The sequence below is a fragment of the Dermacentor andersoni genome, chromosome 11, assembly GCF_023375885.2.
Source record: "Dermacentor andersoni chromosome 11, qqDerAnde1_hic_scaffold, whole genome shotgun sequence".
Classification (NCBI taxonomy): domain Eukaryota; kingdom Metazoa; phylum Arthropoda; class Arachnida; order Ixodida; family Ixodidae; genus Dermacentor; species Dermacentor andersoni.
The window spans coordinates 93,621,030-93,639,393 of record NC_092824.1 but is presented as its reverse complement, the minus strand read 5'-3'; the positions used below and the strand labels follow the sequence as shown (position 1 = coordinate 93,639,393).

The following is an 18,364-nucleotide window of genomic DNA, read 5'->3' as shown; positions in this document are numbered from 1 at the left end:
ACCTTTTCAAACTCATTAAGATTGGGAATTGGGCTAGGTGGTAACAATCCACGCTTCTAACAGCACCATTTAGAGCAAGGCCGAGCAGAGAAAGAGCAAAGCTTTACCAAGTGAGTTGTTACGTAAACTACAGCAGCGCATGTATGTCACGTCACTCCTGCAATGAGAGCCTGCACGTACATAGTCTGACAAGAGACTACACGCTGAGAATTGCAATGTCACGGTCCCAACATCAGAACCAAAAATTTATGCGGTGTCGTGTACATCTTGGCACACATGCAAGGCTTGTGCTAATACGGCAGAATCTCGATGACGCGAATCTCTCAGGATGGTGCAAAAGTTTCGATCACCCAAAAGGTTAAAAAATTGGGAAATTAAGGTGCAACATGGCAAAATGCAAAGCTTGTAATAATACAACAGAATCTCGATGACACGAATCTCTCGGGATGGTGCAAAAGTTTCGATCACCCAAAAGGTTAAAAAATTGGAAAATTAAGGTGCGACATTGCAAAATTTCCGCTCAAAATTCCCTAATTTTTACATTTTCCTGCAATCCTAAGACTTTCATTTATCCCATGGTAAAATATCTAAAAGAAATGCATATTTTCTCGCACACCTATGACCTTCCTTTATCTCACAGCGAAACATTTGAAACAACTATGCAGAGGAATTAAAAAAAATAATTCACCTTTTTAGTGTGTTGTCTTTGAAATCAGGAAGAAAATAGCGCTTCAGGAGGTGCTATCACACCGCTCATTGTGCAAGTGCAGCTTTCTGTTGACGGCAGTGCCATCTTCGTATGGCCGTAAACATGACAGATCAAAGATTCAGATAGCTACAGCGCTGTATTTCTCCATGCAGAAATGAAAGTAACAAAAGCAAGCGTGAGAAGGGAAAACTAGCACGATTCATTACAGCAGTCACGTGGAGTGCAGGGAGCGCTCTTATTGGCTAACGTGACTTTGAATCACTATCACTGGTGCGCTTGTTTCGCGCACACTGTGGAAGCAGTGAGCTGCGCACTTTGTGCGTTTCGAGGCTGGCATTTCAATATCTGCCTGGTTACCTCAAGTTCCTTTCGTTGCTGCATCCTAGATGCTGCCCAATGATGATAAGGACATGATTTGCGCAAGCTAAAGGACTCCGTTTTCGTTGTGGCAGCGACACCACTTTGTCTCGCGTGACCTGACGGCGCAAACTTAGACAAGTATTGAATTGTCATTGGGCGCCAAAGATGACGGAAGGCGTGGAATGCAGTGAATGCAGCGAATGCCACCAATCTTGCTGGCGCAGTAAAACTGGGTCACGTGTGGTTCCCGGCTTCTGATGAAGTTGCAAGGTGTGTGAAAATTGCCGACAAGTTGCATGCTACCACACAAAGCAAAATATTTTTTTTCCCTATTCCTGAAAGGGGATGCACACCAATGAGGTCAAGGTGGACTGACGTAGGTTACCCTAGCAACAGAAATGTGACCGTGCCTCAGCATAGCCCTTCTGCCGGCCTGACAACAGTTAGTGTCTAGTGCTACTGGCGTGTGGGGACCTCCCCCACTGGCTTCACCGCTTATCACGTGGTGGCCCAAACGTTCTTATCAGCAGCCACCGTGCAAAAAGCAGTTCGCAACATCAGAAATTTCGCACATTGTAAGCTAATAAACTTGGGCCGGGACTATTGGAAGATTCGTACCATCCTGAAATTTGTATTGGGTGTGATTGCATCACCAAGTTTCTACTGTATAATAATATCACACAGGCACCCATTCGTATGGCCACGCATGCACACAAATCCACACACACACACCTCTGTGCCCTGGATGATCTCACGCAAGGGGCAGTGCAGTTGTAGCTCCTTGATGGCCACTACATGCACCAGGGTCTCGTCTCTGCCACCAGAAGCCACTGCCACGGCCTGCACGCGGCCCTGGCATGGTGGGCCCCGTGCCTGCACCAGTCCACTTGGTGACACAGACAGGCACGGCACATCTTCAACCAGGTCAAACTTGACAGCCATGTTGATGGGGCCTCCGGACCAGACCAGCTGCGCACGTGCACACCCACAGCTCGCATCACTTTACACTCCTACCTTTGACATGGCATTAAGAGGCAAATCCGGTGCTGCTGTCCGAGTGCAGTACCAATGCGGCCGCCCAACCAGCATTATAATGATAGGCAGCCAGTAAACGCGGACTTTTTTTTCAATAAAGCAGGCCCAAAAATTGTGTGCGTGTTAGAATCGAGTACAACCTTAAATCTGCGTTACCATATCACTGTCGGCATTTCAAGGTTGCAGCCTTGTATGCGCTTCGAGCCTAGCTGCCTTAGCTTTCTCCATGTGCTGCAGTACGTGTGCTTAGGCAATGCTTCCTTTGGCTTAGGTTAGTGCACTGTCCGTCTTCCCATTTTCTGTGTTTGCTCTATCAGCATGGAAGTGCCGACCGCGGTGACTGTAGAGGGAATTCTGGCACTTGTGCCCATGGGAGCTGAAGGCAGTTCAGCCAGCATGACTCATGTGATAGGCAATACATAAATTCGCTTAAGCTTCATCCCGCAGTATCCAAGAAAGATGGGAAACCACAGTGGCCAAAACTGAGGCTTTGCTGGCATGAGCCCCAGGCTCATGGCGAGCCCACATGAAGAGTGCACGACAACTATGCCATGAGAACTGGCATGAAATAATTGACATGGCTGCTGCCAGCCTTGCAGCCAGTGGCCTGGTTTTCACCTGGAATTCAGAGCCCACAGGCAGGGTCAGGTTGCGGGGCTCCAGGCGAAGTGGGGCGAACACGTGGATGGTGGCCGGGGCGCTGACCAGCTGTTCAGGGAAGGCCTTGGCCATGAACTGCACGGTGCCACTGCCCAGTGCTTTGCCACGAACAGCAAAGCGGCGGCAGTTGCGGCCCTCCTCCAAGGGCCGCAGGGACAAAGGGCCCACGGTCTGGTCGACAAGGGCCAGCGAAGCAGACAACGGCTTGCCCTCCGTGTCCTCCAGGTGCACCATGATCTCCACTTCAGCGCCGACTTGCACGTGAGGGGAGGACAGCGCGAGCCTCAGTTGGCCGGGCCACACGACCGACACATGCAGCGGCAATGCAGGGGCCCGAGGCAGGCAGAGGTCCCGCACGTGGACCTCAACATGACCCTCCCTCAAGCCATGCAGCTGCAGCTGCCTGTGCGATACTGTTAGCCCTGCCACGGGAATGCCGTCTGCACCGTCCAGCGCAAAGTGGCCCGAGCCATCCAGTATGCTCACATTCACCTGCAGAGGCAAACAGAAAAGCTGACATCACCCAACTTTTTCACACACACTGCTTTGCTTTTACCAGTTTACTATGCAATATTGGAAAGGTAGAATAATAATAAAAAATAGGTCAGACCAAGAAAGAACCCTTGAATAGTAAGAGCAAGACGACTGTTTCAGAAGGCCTTGAAGATAAGACAAATTAGCATTTCGCAGCTTTGTAGCAATATTCAGGAGATAAACGGCCTCCAACCACAATAATCATGCCTTGTTATCTGTCGCATGCACTCAAATCCCACTCCCGTTGTAAGAGACTGGAGGATGATAACCAAAAAAAGCATGGTTTAACCGGTCATACTATGTACCCAAAAGGGAATTAAAGAACATCACGCCTTTATATAACGACTGGTTATAACAGGACGGAAAATCACTGAAGTGGCCCATAAACTGAAACCAGACATTACACATATTAGAGTCGGCTAACTTGCACAGCAAACCTTCAGCTGGTTTACATGAACTTTGTAGAGCTGCCTGAGCACCTAGTAGATAAGTCACAGGTGCACAAGTTCTCCCACGTGACAAGGATATGAACCCAGCTAGTAGTATCTTCTACTGTTGCAACCCTAGTTCCCTTAGTAGGCCCTTTGGTTCATGTGGGTCCTCCGATACAATACACTTAGGTCCTCCATTTTCTCCACCTCTCCACAAGTGTTCCTTGGAGTAGTATTCTAAAAACTAGAACCAGTACTGCACAGTACCATTTCAAAACAGCTGGGATCCCTCACCTGATGGGATGGGTGTGCAAGCATCCGCACGCTGCTGCTTGACAGGCGGGCAGCTTCCACCAGCTCCAGTTGCAGCGAGCCGCTCACCGTCTGCATCTGCGTGAACAGCAGACCGACACAGTGCTCAGCATTGGACCTATCTCCAACCTGCCCTGACAGCAAAGTCCATGACTTTCTGATGACACATTACTCTGTGCAAGTGATTGACTGCTTGAGCAAAAGGGTCCTCTCAATACTGCTCCTCTGGAGTGCAATCATACCCACAGTTCCACTAGCCTCGAAAACTATTTGATCTGGACACATTTCAGCACTACCACTGTTCTATGGGGTACCATCATCATTCATATCAGCTTCAAAAATCCCTATTACCATCTCTACAAGAATCCCTAGCTTCTTAGGCATAGAAATAAATCAATTTCAACCCAGGAAAAAGGTTTGGTCCCCTACAAATCCTTTTCTCTGCAACCAAAAGGTTATTTCTCTTTCATCTACACTATGCAAAACACAATGGGTGGGTGAAGAACCGAGAACACGAGAAGAACAAGAACAGAACAAGAGAACACAGAACAAGAGGAGATGACGCACACAAGCACTGTTGTTCTGTTCAAAAGCACCATGTCTGCATCCAAGTGTGTATCAACCAGCCCAGATTAGCACTCTATAAACACCATGATAGCGCAGGTGACCGCTGTAACAACGCACCTTGTGTTGGTGCAGCGCTTCCTGTTGCAGCACCTGTGCATTGAAGCCAAGCACTGTTGCCGTCACCGTGAGCAATCCAGTCTTCCCTTGCGGCTGCAGAACCTGAAAGTCTGTCCAACCAGCCACACAAAAGGAACGTTCACCACGGCTAACTAGCACTGAAAATTATGAACTAAAGTTTCTTTACTGTAAGCCACATTGTTCTGATCAGGAAGTATAGCCTGATGAGGATGCAACAGAAAGCAGGAAAAAAGATATCTAGTCCTCCACGGATCTAAAGTACGGTAGTATGAACAGCTGTGGCAACCTACCAAACCTTCTTGTGTTCTCATAGTCAGAGACTCCTAATAAAGAAGCCAGTTATAATGAACTAATGAGCACGCTTAAACTTTCTCTTGTAGCTTCTTTATAACCACTTTAGGATATACACGTCGAAATACATATCGTTTTACAAAGCTAAACTACATGTCAAAAACTACACGTCAAAACCATCCAAATGAGCTAACTGAATATTCCTACAACAATGAAACATTCAAACGTTCTTTTTTTTCCACTAGCTATACGAGAATGGCATCAACTGCACCCATCTATGACAAACACCAAATCACTTTCTAAATTGACTAGTACAATTGAAGGTACTAAAGGACTAAAGTTGCCCTAACCACATGCTATGCCACCCCCTCCTTCAGAATCATTGTTGGTTGCCTCTTCAGGGAACTGTTATTGCTTATTTTTTATTTTTATTTTACTATTTATTTGTCTTTTATTTATTATTTCATCTTGTTTTTATAGAGTTCTTCCCCTATTTTTTCCATTTTACAATACTGCAACATGCACTGCCTATATTTATGCAACCACTCTTGCATTTTGGTTACTGTAACCCCTTCCTCTTTGTTTCTACATTATACTTGTATTTATTGTATATTTGCTTATTTGTAGCACTTTCCCATTTTTGTATTGACTTTTAGTATTGCCCTCCTGCTATGCTCTCAGTTGAGAGCATCGGCATTGAAAATAACAATAATAAGAATAATGGTGAAGTGATTACCATTCTCATCGAAATTCCCATAGAACTTCCCACATGCATCATCATCATCATCATCATCATCAGCCTGATTACGCCCACTGCAGGGCAAAGGCCTCTCCCATACTTCTCCAACTACCCCGGTCATGTACTAATTGTGGCCATGTTGACCCTCCAAACTTCCTAATCTCATCTGCCCACCTAACTTTCTGTCGCCCCCTGCTACGCTTCCCTTCCCTCGGAATCCAGTCCGTAACCCTTAATGACCATCGGTTATCTTCCCTCCTCATTACATGTCCTGCCCATGCCCATTTCTTTTTCTTGATTTCAACTAAGATGTCATTAACGCGCGTTTGTTCCCTCACCCAATCTGCTCTTTTCTTATCCCTTAACGTTACACCTATCATTTTTCTTTCCATAGCTCGTTGCGTCGTCCTCAATTTAAGTAGAACCCTTTTCGTAAGCCTCCAGGTTTCTGCCCCGTACGTGAGTACTGGTAAGACACAGCTGTTATACACTTTTCTCTTGAGGGATAATGGCAACCTGCTGTTCATGATCTGCGAATGCCTGCCAAACGCACCCCAGCCCATTCTTATTCTTCTGATTATTTCACTCTCATGATCTGGATCAGCAGTCACTACCTGTCCTAAGTAGATGTATTCTCTTACCACTTCCAGTGCCTCGCTACCTATCGTAAACTGCTGTTCCCTTCCGAGACTGTTAAACATTACTTTAGTTTTCTGCAGATTCATTTTTAGTCCCACCCTTCTGCTCTGCTTCTCCAGATCAGTGAGCATGCATTGCAGTTGGTCCCCTGAGTTACTAAGCAAGGCAATATCATCAGCGAAGCGCAAGTTACTAAGGTATTCTCCATTTACTCTTATCCCCAATTCTTCCCAATCCAGGTCTCTGAATACCTCCTGTAAACACACTGTGAATAGCATTGGAGAGATCGTATCTCCCTGCCTGACGCCTTTCTTTATTGGGATTTTGTTGCTTTCTTTATGGAGGAGTACAGTGGCTGTGGAGCCGCTATAGATATCTTTCAGTATTTTTACATACGGCTCGTCTACACCCTGATTCCGCAATGCCTCCATGACTGCTGAGGTTTCGACTGAATCAAACGCTTTCTCGTAATCAATGAAAGCTATATATAATGGTTGGTTATATTCCGCACATTTCTCTATCACCTGATTGATAGTGTGAATATGATCTATTGTTGAGTAGCCTTTACGGAATCCTGCCTGGTCCTTTGGTTGACGGAAGTCTAAGGTGTTCCGGATTCTATTTGCAATTACCTTAGTAAATACTTTGTAGGCAACGGACAGTAAGCTGATCGGTCTATAATTTTTCAAGTCTTTGGCGTCGCCTTTCTTATGGATTAGGATTATGTTAGCGTTCTTCCAAGATTCGGGTACGCTCGAGGTCTTGAGGCATTGCGTATAGAGGCTGGCCAGTTTTTCTAGAACAATTTGCCCACCATCCTTCAGCAAATCTGCTGTTACCTGATCCTCCCCAGCTGCCTTCCCCCTTTGCATAGCTCCCAAGGCTTTCTTTACTTCTTCCGGCGTTACTACTGGGATATCGAATTCCTCTAGATTATTCTCTCCTCCATTATCATCGTGGGTGCCACTCGTACTGTATAAATCTCTATAGAACTCCTCAGCCACTTGAACTATCTCATCCATATTAGTAATGATATTGCCGGCTTTGTCTCTTAGCGCATACATCTGATTCTTGCCAATTCCTAGTTTCTTCTTCACTGCTTTTAGGCTTCCTCCGTTCCTGAGAGCTTGTTCAATTCTATCCATGTTATACTTCCTTATGTCAGCTGTCTTACGCTTGTTGATTAACTTCGAAAGTTCTGCCAGTTCTATTCTAGCTGTAGGGTTAGAGGCTTTCATACATTGGCGTTTCTTGATCAGATCTTTCGTCTCCTGCGATAGCTTACTCGTATCCTGTCTAACGGAGTTACCACCGACTTCTATTGCACACTCCTTAATGATGCCCACAAGATTGTCGTTCATTGCTTCAACACTAAGATCCTCTTCGTGGCTTAAAGCCGAATACCTGTTCTGTAGCTTGATCTGGAATTCCTCTATTTTCCCTCTTAGCGCTAACTCATTGATCGGCTTCTTATGTACCAGTTTCCTCCGTTCCCTCCTCAGGTCTAGGCTAATTCGAGTTCTTACCATCCTGTGGTCACTGCAGCGCACCTTACCGAGCACGTCCACATCTTGTATGATGCCAGGGTTAGTGCAGAGTATGAAATCTATTTCATTTCTAGTCTCGCCGTTCGGGCTCCTCCATGTCCACTTTCGGTTATTCCGCTTGCGGAAGAAGGTATTCATTATCCTCATATTATTCTGTTCTGCAAACTCTACTAATACCTCCCCCCTGCTATTCCTAGTGCCTATGCCATATTCCCCCACTGCCTTGTCTCCAGCATGCTTCTTGCCTACCTTGGCATTGAAATCGCCCATCAGTATAGTGTATTTTGTTTTCACTCTACCCATCGCCGATTCCACGTCTTCGTAGAAGCTTTCGACTTCCTGGTCATCATGACTGGATGTAGGGGCGTAGACCTGTACAACCTTCATTTTGTACCTCTTATTAAGTTTCGCAACAAGACATGCCACCCTCTCGTTAATGCTATAGAATTCCTGTATGTTACCAGCTATATTCTTATTAATCAGGAATCCGACTCCTAGTTCTCGTCTCTCCGCTAAGCCCCGGTAGCACAGGACGTGCCCGCTCCTTAACACTGTATATGCTTCTTTTGGCCTCCTAACTTCACTGAGCCCTATTATATCCCATTTACTGCCCTCTAATTCTTCCAATAGCACTGCTAGACTCGCCTCACTAGATAATGTTCTTGCGTTAAAACGTTGCCAGGTTCATATTCCAATGGCGGCCTGTCCGGAGCCAGGGATTCTTAGCACCCTCTGCAGCGTCGCAGGTCTGACCGCCGCCGTGGTCAGTTGCTTCGCAGCTGCTGGGGACTGAGGGCCGGGGTTTGATTGTTGTGTTCATATAGGAGGTTGTGGCCAAGTACTGCACCAGGGTGGCCAATCCTGCTCTGGTGAGGGAGTGTGTTACCGGTTCTGGTCACCGGCATCAGGCCACACTCCAGGCCTGTTTATGCAATTTTATCAATACGCGGATTTTTTTTTTTTTTTTTTTTTTTTTTTTTTTTTAATCCGGTGGAAAATTGCGCGGCACCGGGATTCGAACCACGGACCTCTTGCACGCGAGGCGGGTGTTCTACCTCTACGCCACCGCTGCTCATCGCATGCACTCATGCGATATCAAGCAAGCCCTTATGACTATTTTGATGCATTCAAACTGGCCAAAGCAGTAACAGCACCTTCTAGCTTTCGGTACAGTCTCTAGATACCGATTGTTACAGTGCCCGCATGTTGTAGGCCATACAAATGACACTGATGTTAGTTCCATGCTGTTTGCGCCCCAAGCTCCCAGAGGAACTCCCCTGATGTCACGAATGCACCCACCCCGGACAACATGACGGTAACCAGCTGAGCTGTCCACATGGCTCGCCACGTCCCAGCCGTTGGCCAACTTGGCCAGAGTGTGGTTCGACAGTTCCCACAGCACGTCCAGAGACGATATGTTGGCCAGTTGCCGGCCATCAGCATCCCGCACCACAAGCTCCACCTCAAGGGGGCCACCAATGCTTGGCACCTGCCAGAAAAACATGAGCATTGGAAGAAAATTCAACAATCTTTATTATTTTTTTTTGGCATCTTTGTTTCAGTCAGGCTGTTTCAGCTTACACTGAACAGTCCTAATTTCCCCGGCGTTGCATTCGGGCTTGAAGCAAAATTTTGAATGGGTAGGCTTACTATGTATTAGCATAGATGTTACCTGCCTGATATAAACCTATTTAGTCGCATGCCGTGTTCTCAATCAAACGAATTTGTACACCTTGTGGGGATCAGGGCACGGCCCATCACCAGTGTGCGAGGGTTCGCCTACTCTCCCTTTTTCCCCTGCGACGGGACAGAGCGACGGCCAAGCTGTGATTTTCCACTGGGCAGTTGCCAAGACGGCGCTTTGCACTGTTGGCCATGAATGCGCAACTGGCATGACTGGGAAAGCGCACAGAGGCCGCTCAGGGACAGCACAGGATGCATACAAATTTGTTTTCTCTCAATCACCAGACCCTTTGTACGGGCACTGCTCGGACTTGAGCTTGTCTGTGGTGCTTTGCAGCTTTGGCGGGCACGGGAGGCCGAAGGGCACTGCCTTGGGCTCGTGCGTGGTCACACTACACCAGGACGCACTTGTAGGAGGCTCCTCAAGATCAGAGGTTGCTCTAACTCTCATGAGCAGGTCTAATGGTCACCGCGAGAGTATGCCGCCGCACAGCCACGAAGACACTTTTCCCTTAGCAGCATGTCACGAGGAGGCAGCCTCCTGCAGCGACATGCTAGCGGCACACATTCTGTGCTTTCGTCCTTGGAATGGGAGCTTCTGCAATATCTGTCAAGGTCACTCTCATAAAAACACAGAGATTCAGAGGTTCATGAAATAAAAGGCACAAAAAGGCTAGCTTGTGTCTACTGTCCTCTTTACTTCATGCAAGATGACTGTGATCAGTGCAAAAAACAATATGTACCGCACACACGGGGACACACAAACAAGAAATTAATATAAATATGAAAGAGAAGAAAACAAACATTTTTCGTGCAATGTAAGCGAAGGAATGGGAAAATTTCCCTCACTGCTTGGTGCCCTGATGCACGGCACTGTTCTGATGACCTGTATCCAGAGTCAGTTCTGGGGAGACCGGATGCCACGAGGCAAATGATGATGATGATGATTTAGTGGCATCCCCTTTGAAACGAGGCAGTGACAAATAGTGAAGTAGGCTGTGCTTGAGCTAACCAGGTATGTTACACATGCTTTCCTTTATAGCATTTTGTATACATCTCCCCATATTTTTTCTCTTCCTCAGAACTTAATAACATAATCTACCTTGTTCTGGGGGTCATTGCCTTCCCCCTGGTGCACACCCATGGCTTGGTATGACGGGAATGCCCCATGAAGCACTTCTAGACATAAAAATAACATTAAATACAAGCAACCCACACTAGCTGTAGGTGACTGCCCCGGAGATGTAACAAAACCTTCGCCCGCCAGTTGTCGCACCTCTAGCCACACTCACCTTGTTCTCCGGGCATGACACCGACGAACTCAGCCGAAGTTCCACAGATGCAGGTATGGAACATGCAAACCTGCACAAGGAAGCACATGGCTGAGCTCCTTACAGTTGATGTTGCAATTCAAGGAGTGAAACATGGTGATGGTCTATTGATTGAGCTCGATGCATACAAAAGGAAAATGGGCTTTTGTGCACTTTGCCCCTCCTTGAAATGAAACCCCGGCAGCTGGGTACCAAACTCGTAACCTCGGGAGTCAGCAACAGAGCACCAGAGGCACTCAGTCATAGAAGCAGGGGTGGAACATAACTGTAAGGTGTGCAACCTAAACAGCGCCGTGAAAATACAAGACGAGTGCCACTACTGAGAAACGGAAATCTGTTCTTTGCATGAAGTAACTTCCCACATTGCCAGACCATGATGACAGGCACAGATAATCTGTAGTCGCGATTAATTCAGACAGAAAAAACAATTTTCACTGGCCTGCCTTACTTTTGGTCCACTTTGAGATCGCTTACGTAATTAAAACTTGGCCTTCAAAAAATTTCAACTCTTTGCTTCCCAGTTCAGTGTTGTACAGTTGAAACTTGGCATAATGAATTACCTGAACATTACGAAGTAAATCTAGAACGTTTCTCAACGAAACAGTGGTAGCGACGTCACCTTCAAGTTCTCATACCAGCTCCCCATGACGCCATGAAGTTTGATGGCATCTCAGGTAGCACTGTTCAATTTTCACTGGTAAAGAAGGGCTGCATTTTATTCTGAAGGAGCCAATGACTGAACTTAGCAAAAACTACAGCTGCACCACAATAACTCAAAGAGGAGAAAATATTTTGAAATCAACGGCGTCACAATGACATACTTGCACCGAGTTTTCTGCGCAAAGTTCAACAAATGCAACTTGGGCCTTCACTTGAAGTCGAGCACCCTAACCACTGCACTGTCGCTCAGCATTGGTACCTGGCAACTTGTGCCAGATTTTGTAACATATTACGCAGAGAGAATGGTGGCATATGTGCATGTGTTGTGGATGACCCAGCAGGCAATAATGCAGCAGTGGAAGGGGGCTTGTGAATAGCAAAGAATGAAAAATGGAAAGAATGTATACAACTGTATACAGCAAACCCATTTTACAAAGCCAGTTTCTGAACTTTTACATACTGTCGCAGTAAGTCCGTTACAATAACACAAGGCGGGTTACAATATACTAAACAAGGCTGCAAGCTCTATTCCTACCTTTGAACATACAGTAAAACCTCGTTAATTCGACCCCCTTAATTTGAAAAATTGATAATTCGGGCTCGTCCTCTGGTCCCAGCAGGCGCATGCATTATTTAATGCAGTCAAACTGTCGTTAATTCAGACGTACTTGGACGCACATCGGTTAATTTGGACAACTCTAGGAGCTTAGCAAGTGCAGCAAATGTGCGAGGCAAAAGAGCTAAAATGGCGCTAGCGTCTAACTGAAACGAAGCTGCAGAGTCCACACAGTCATCTGCGGAAATTGTACGTGAATGACACCAATGCCAGAATGCTTCGTGTCTATTTGTGCCTTTAAAGCCTCTATTCTTGTGTTTACTGCCACACATAACACCATGTTGGCCACGTGCCTTGAAAACTGCGTAGTTGCGTTCCATGATTGCATCAATAGCAGCCGCGGTATCGTCTGCAGTTGTTGCGGCAAATTGCAGTATCGTTTTGACGCAGTGCAAAGCTATTGAGGGTTAAGAGCACCGGCTACATTATGATGAACGGACGGTCTGTGGGCAACCAGCCAAAAATAATTTGGATGTGTGCATTGTAGTGAAAAGTATCTCAAATGAAGTTGCGTGCTGTGGGCGCGCTGCAAAGGAAATCGTGTGGCCATCGCCCCTGCGAGCCAATTAGCCATGAGATAAAGAGAACTGCAGCTTCCGTACTGCTTTTGAGCAAAATAGAAACAGGATTTGCTCATTCCTTTAGTAAATAAAAGTGTGTTGACGTAGAAAGCAGGTGTTTATTGTGTTCTTGATACCCTCAATAATTAAGACATTTGATTAATTCTTACTTTCTTTTTTGGTCCTGTGAAATTCAAATTAACGACGAGATTTTACAGAACCACAAAATGCCACAAATTTTTTGGCTTGGTAACATGCTCCAGAAATAAGCTTCTAGTACTTCTCCCACAACATTCTCTTATCTAACCAAATGCATGTATCAAATTTGTTACTGCCCTCTTGTAACTTGCCACATTACTTTTCTAGCATCAGCTGGTAAACCTGCACTGTCATACCTGCCAACCTGCGAACTTTACAATTAATAAATATCAAGTGCACATGACAAAGGGGTGGAGAGGCCTATGACACGCACTTTTTAAATCTTTGCCTTGAACACAAGCCTTTTGTTGGATATATACCCACTTTATTAACAATGATTTACCTTTAAGTTCAGCGTAGAAACAGAAGATAACTTGGCACAGCAGAGGCTGACAGGTAATGTTTTTTAGATCACAGTGACTTATTCCTTGACTTTGCTGCAGCCAATTTCACCTGCTTCAGGAACTTGTCTGAATAAGTTTGCTCTAAGCTAGCACCGCTTCGGCATAGCACAGCGCAGGTAGTATTGCAATCTCTTTATAGCTAGCATATTTGTTTTGCAATGGCATGCCACCCCATCTTTCAAAACGAAAACTTCTTTACAAACAGAATTCCTTCTATAAAATCATAGAACAAAATCAAGAACACGGCCTAATTCGTAAACATTACGAAAAATTCCAGGAGTCTGCAGGTATGCACTGTCGTGTCCCAACTATTTGTTGCAAAGCCTTGTGTGGCTAACTTCCAAGCTATGACAGGGAAGCTCAAGGTGACGATTATTTACTTATTATGATTTATTAAACAGAGGGGCTTAACATGCAAAAGGTGCACAGTGAGTTATGAAAGATGGTGTTGTGGAGGGCTAGGGATTAACTTTTACCCTCTGGGGTTCTTTGACCTGCACGCAAAGCACAATACACAAGTGTTCTTGCATCTGCCGCCACGAGTCAAACAGCAACCTTGCACTAAGCAGCCCAGCTCCATAACCACTGAGCCACTTGGGCGGTTTGCGATATGACAATGACTTATCGAGAGCAAAACTACAAAACAGCTCTTGCCTGATGGAATTCTGGCTGGTGGCTGGGCGAAGCAAGGTGGCCGACGCATTGTTGCCCACTACGAGCTTCAAGTCCTGCACCATTAAAAAAAAAAAAAAAATTCAGGGCACAAGCCATTCAACTTAGAAGTGATATGCAGCACAAACAACATAGGGCATGGACAAAAGTAAATAAATAGAAAAATAAAAAAAGTATGACACTTTCCACCAATATATATATATATAGTATAAGAAAAGCTAGAAAACACTTAATCTGCATCTAAACTGCAATTTAGGAATCCAAGGGGGCATAACAGATGTGTACAGTGCTCACGGAATGAAATAGGACCCGGACCATTTAGTAGAACCCTACATATGTGCAAAGTACGCGAGAGCACCATGTCATGTCGCTAGGAATTTGGTCACCGAAGGTGAAGACGACTCCGATGTAAGTGTACGCGCCACAATTACGTCGATGTGACAGGAACTGCAGCCGGTTGAAACGAAACTATGCGAATTACTTAGCCCTAAATTGACGCGTTTCATTCCGTGAGCACTGTACATAGAACACATACGACTGGATAAACATCAACTTCCAATTTGAGTTTTATTCAGAATATAATCACTAAGTGCAGCCAAATGTTGAATACTCACAGTGAAAATGCTGTAAAAACAAACAAAACATACTTGCAAAATAAACTACTATACAGCATGTTGTAAAAGACATACACCCAGAGAGTTACGTAAGAAGAGCAGTTCCTTATCAAGGAAGGGATTCACACCACATGCCGGCACAAGCACGGAGGCAGAAAATTCCAGAACTGCCAAGTTCCCCAGCGATTCCAGCATTTCTTTCTTTCTTTTTTTTTTTCTACATCTTCGTTCTTAGGGGTAGACACCTTGTCTCATGTTTGAGCAATGGGTAGATGGAAGCAAGGGTTCCCTGAATTTGCAATATTTTCCTCCTGTCTTGTTTGCACTGCATATTGTCATTCTCGCTTTTCCCTGCCTTAATCCACTCACCGTTTCACCGAGTCCCCGACACAGCACCCGAAACACGTGCAGGTCTTCTGCGAAGGAAAAAGGATGCTTGCATGAGAACCTCCCTTTTGCCAGCCCCCGTACATCAGATAACTACACTAAGCAGGTGACCCTCACAACCCAAATAATCAAATGAACCTTCACCTAAAGGTGCCCAAAACGAGCAGAATGTTGAAATATAAGATTCTTAGTGAAAGTATAGCTTTTTGTATCTCATACGTACGTTGTAAGTAGTATGTTACATCTTAATACATATTTTGGAGAGATGGCTGAATTTATCTGAAAATATTCATTCATGGGGTTTAACACCGAAAAAAAAAAAAAATCTCTTGGCCTAGGTCTCAAATCTGCTGTGCACAAATAAAGTTTATTCCTCCTCCTACTCTTGGGTTAAAGAGACTCTGTAGTGGAAGGTTGTGGTTCTTTTATTGCACACTCAAAGCTCGGAGCTCAAGATTTCAAAGTACTGAGAAATAATGGCCAAAAACTGGTCGTCATCACTGGTCAAAATCCTATTTTTGCATTAAGCAGTGACAATGGATTTTGTGCTGCTTATGTAGCCTGCGAAAAGTCAGTTTTAAAGTAAGTGCGACACTCATGGTGAACCTGAAATTTGATTATTCAACACGACTCGTAAATATGAGAATGTGCAACCACACCTGCCGCCTACTGAACTTCAATATTAGAAGAAAAAAGAAAGCTCAGACTCATCACGAGGAGGGAGGGATGGCATGCGCTTTTTTTAAAGCTTGCCCCGAGTGCACACATTTTCTGGGATACATATGTGATTTATTAACAATCATTTACCTTTAGACATAGCTCAGAAGCAGCAGCAACCCTGGATCGGCAGAGAACTGACACATTGTTTTTAGATCAGCGACTTTTTTTAGTGATTTTGCTGTTGCTGATTTTTTCTGCTATAGAAATTTGTATGAATATAATTGCTCGTAGCAGGCACCCCTTCGCTGTGCTTTCCTCATCAGGAGACTTCCAGAAGGGTATAGTCATAGACAAAGGAGCTAAACATTTTGCCAACAGATTTGCCCATAACAATGCAAAATTGTGAAATCCTCAAACAAGCACAAACTTGTACTTAACAAAAATTCGTACTTCACAAAAATTCGAGATAGCTGGCAGTTATGTACAGGGTCGTCCACTCTTAGGAGGAACATGCAAGCGTGCGGAGCCCCACATGGCGCTGCTCGACTCCTTGCACATGCAAGCTGAGAGCCCAAGGCAAAGGCATAATGCCATGCCAAGATGGCATGGCACCATGTAAGCTGTCTTACAGTGTGTTCACTATTGGAGGCTATGTAGTCTCGAGTTTCAGTGACCTATTGGAGCGAGAAGCACATGAAGCATTTGCTTGCCACTGCCGGTGCTTTTCCTGATAGCACCGTCCCAGTCTGGGCGACGCTATCAGCTGCGGGGGCGGAGTACACGCAAAAGCGTGGCTGGCTTCGCTTAATTCGTACCGCCGAGAACATATCGTCGGCGTACGTGGCATGAGACAGTATCATCCGTCGCCGACTCCCAAATTTATCAAAATGAATTTTCTCATTCAAGTTTGCTTTTTTTTAGATTACCCGATAACTCGGAAAATTCTGCAGCCCCTTTGTGGAAGAAAAATTGATCGGCAACCGTACTTATTTGCATAAAAGGTCAAATTTCAATAGAACGAAATTTCTATATAACGAAGCAAATTGCCAATTTTACCGACTTCGTTATATTGAGGTTCAACTGTACTTGTTTGCCAATTCAAGAAGTTTGTTGTGCCGCATGCCATAAAACACTCGGCATTTTACGAAAGTTTACATAAAAGACAGGCGTTCGGGCACCGCGATTCAAGCAAAGCTACAGTGCCAGTATCAGGCGAAGCCTTGCGTACGCTGGCCGAGTCGCAGACGACATGCTGTAGATGCTGCCTCTGGTTCTCAAAGCGCCTGCGCAAGTATTTCTTCTGGCAGCCGCACGTGGCGCACCACGGCTTTGAGCTCGAGTGTTTCCCTTAAGAGCGGATGACCCTGCACATCAAATTGAATATTCTTTTTTTTTTTTTTTCACCTGAAAAACATCAGAGGCCAACAATCCCGACACCACCCTAATACTGCATCCACCCATCCTGCATTTGTCAACAATCACAAGAACTGCTACTAAGTTAAGCTGCATTAGTAAATCGCACTCTTCTCCCTAGTAAAATAACCACCTTTACTGTGCAGTGCCAATCTGCAGAATCATGCTCGCACTTCTTTAACACAGACATGGATGCAAATTACTTCATTATAAGAATGCTACTTTCACAATGAATATCAGACATAACGAAGGTATTTAAGTGTTGGATGTGACTTCATTATAGTGAGATGGGTCTGTATAGAATGACATAGGGACGTATGGAGTATAGGGACGTATGCAGCCCCATCCTTCCCACATTTGTTCAACTACCATGCCAGCCCTGCATGCAGACACAGTAGCGCTACATTTATTGTAGCAATTTTGGTATTCAAATGTATGAGTTCACTTGCTTGCCTTGAGCAACACAGTTAGGGTTTACGCAACAGAATTTGCGCACCCCTTTCCTTCACACAATACCATTTTCACATGCCACCGCAGAAAGGTTACTCACTGTTTTTGTGGAAAGGATCCATGAGGCGCATGATGGTCACCGGGTCAGCAGCGCTCGGTGACACTGTGCGATGTGAGAGCACAATCATCAGCGATCACCCATATGTTTGATGGAGCACGGCTACACTGTACCCATGAGCGCACAATTTTTCAAAAACGACGCTTCACTTTCAGTTTGATTACAAAAGATCGTCTAAGAGATAAGTTATTTAACGTACTAAGCGATCAGCAACAGGTCCCGTTGTATGATTTTGGCATTCAGGAGAATTGCTTGCACAGCAGGATTAACTAGAGAAGTGTTTAGTCAAGGCATGGGTCACCATCCAGTTTCCAAATGCTAGGGAGTTACTTGAGAAATGCAGAATATCCACTATGCAGTGGACTGTATGGAGGGCATGTGATTTACAGACAGCAATAAAATGGTGTCCGAAAGTGCTGGCAATGGTCAACGGAGCATTCAACGGAACAGTGGAGTGTAAACAAATTTTCACTCTGTGAAGCTAAAGTGTGCTGGCTTCAGAATTCTTCCTTGTTTAGGAGCTCTAATGTCACCTCTGTGTAAATTTGATACATTGAACTGCAAATTACTGCTCTATGCACCACTTCATCATGGGGAAGGATGATGGTTGGCCACGATGGTTATTGTGTTGTCCAA

The 18,364-nt window shown here is 45.3% G+C and overlaps 1 protein-coding gene across 1 annotated transcript in view; it reads right to left on the bottom strand.

Moving 5' to 3' along the window:
- LOC126539055 (nuclear pore membrane glycoprotein 210-like) overlaps nucleotides 1-18,364 on the bottom strand; it is a 64,751-nt gene that overhangs the window by 19,680 nt on the left and 26,707 nt on the right. The window contains exons 14-22 of the mRNA XM_050185767.3: nucleotides 17,711-17,773; nucleotides 15,070-15,116; nucleotides 14,069-14,142; nucleotides 10,938-11,007; nucleotides 9,262-9,451; nucleotides 4,726-4,835; nucleotides 4,024-4,119; nucleotides 2,723-3,256; nucleotides 1,802-2,038 (exon numbers count right to left, since the gene is read on the bottom strand). Coding sequence (XP_050041724.2) covers nucleotides 1,802-2,038; nucleotides 2,723-3,256; nucleotides 4,024-4,119; nucleotides 4,726-4,835; nucleotides 9,262-9,451; nucleotides 10,938-11,007; nucleotides 14,069-14,142; nucleotides 15,070-15,116; nucleotides 17,711-17,773 — 1,421 coding nt within the window. The remainder of the gene's footprint in view (nucleotides 1-1,801; nucleotides 2,039-2,722; nucleotides 3,257-4,023; nucleotides 4,120-4,725; nucleotides 4,836-9,261; nucleotides 9,452-10,937; nucleotides 11,008-14,068; nucleotides 14,143-15,069; nucleotides 15,117-17,710; nucleotides 17,774-18,364) is intronic.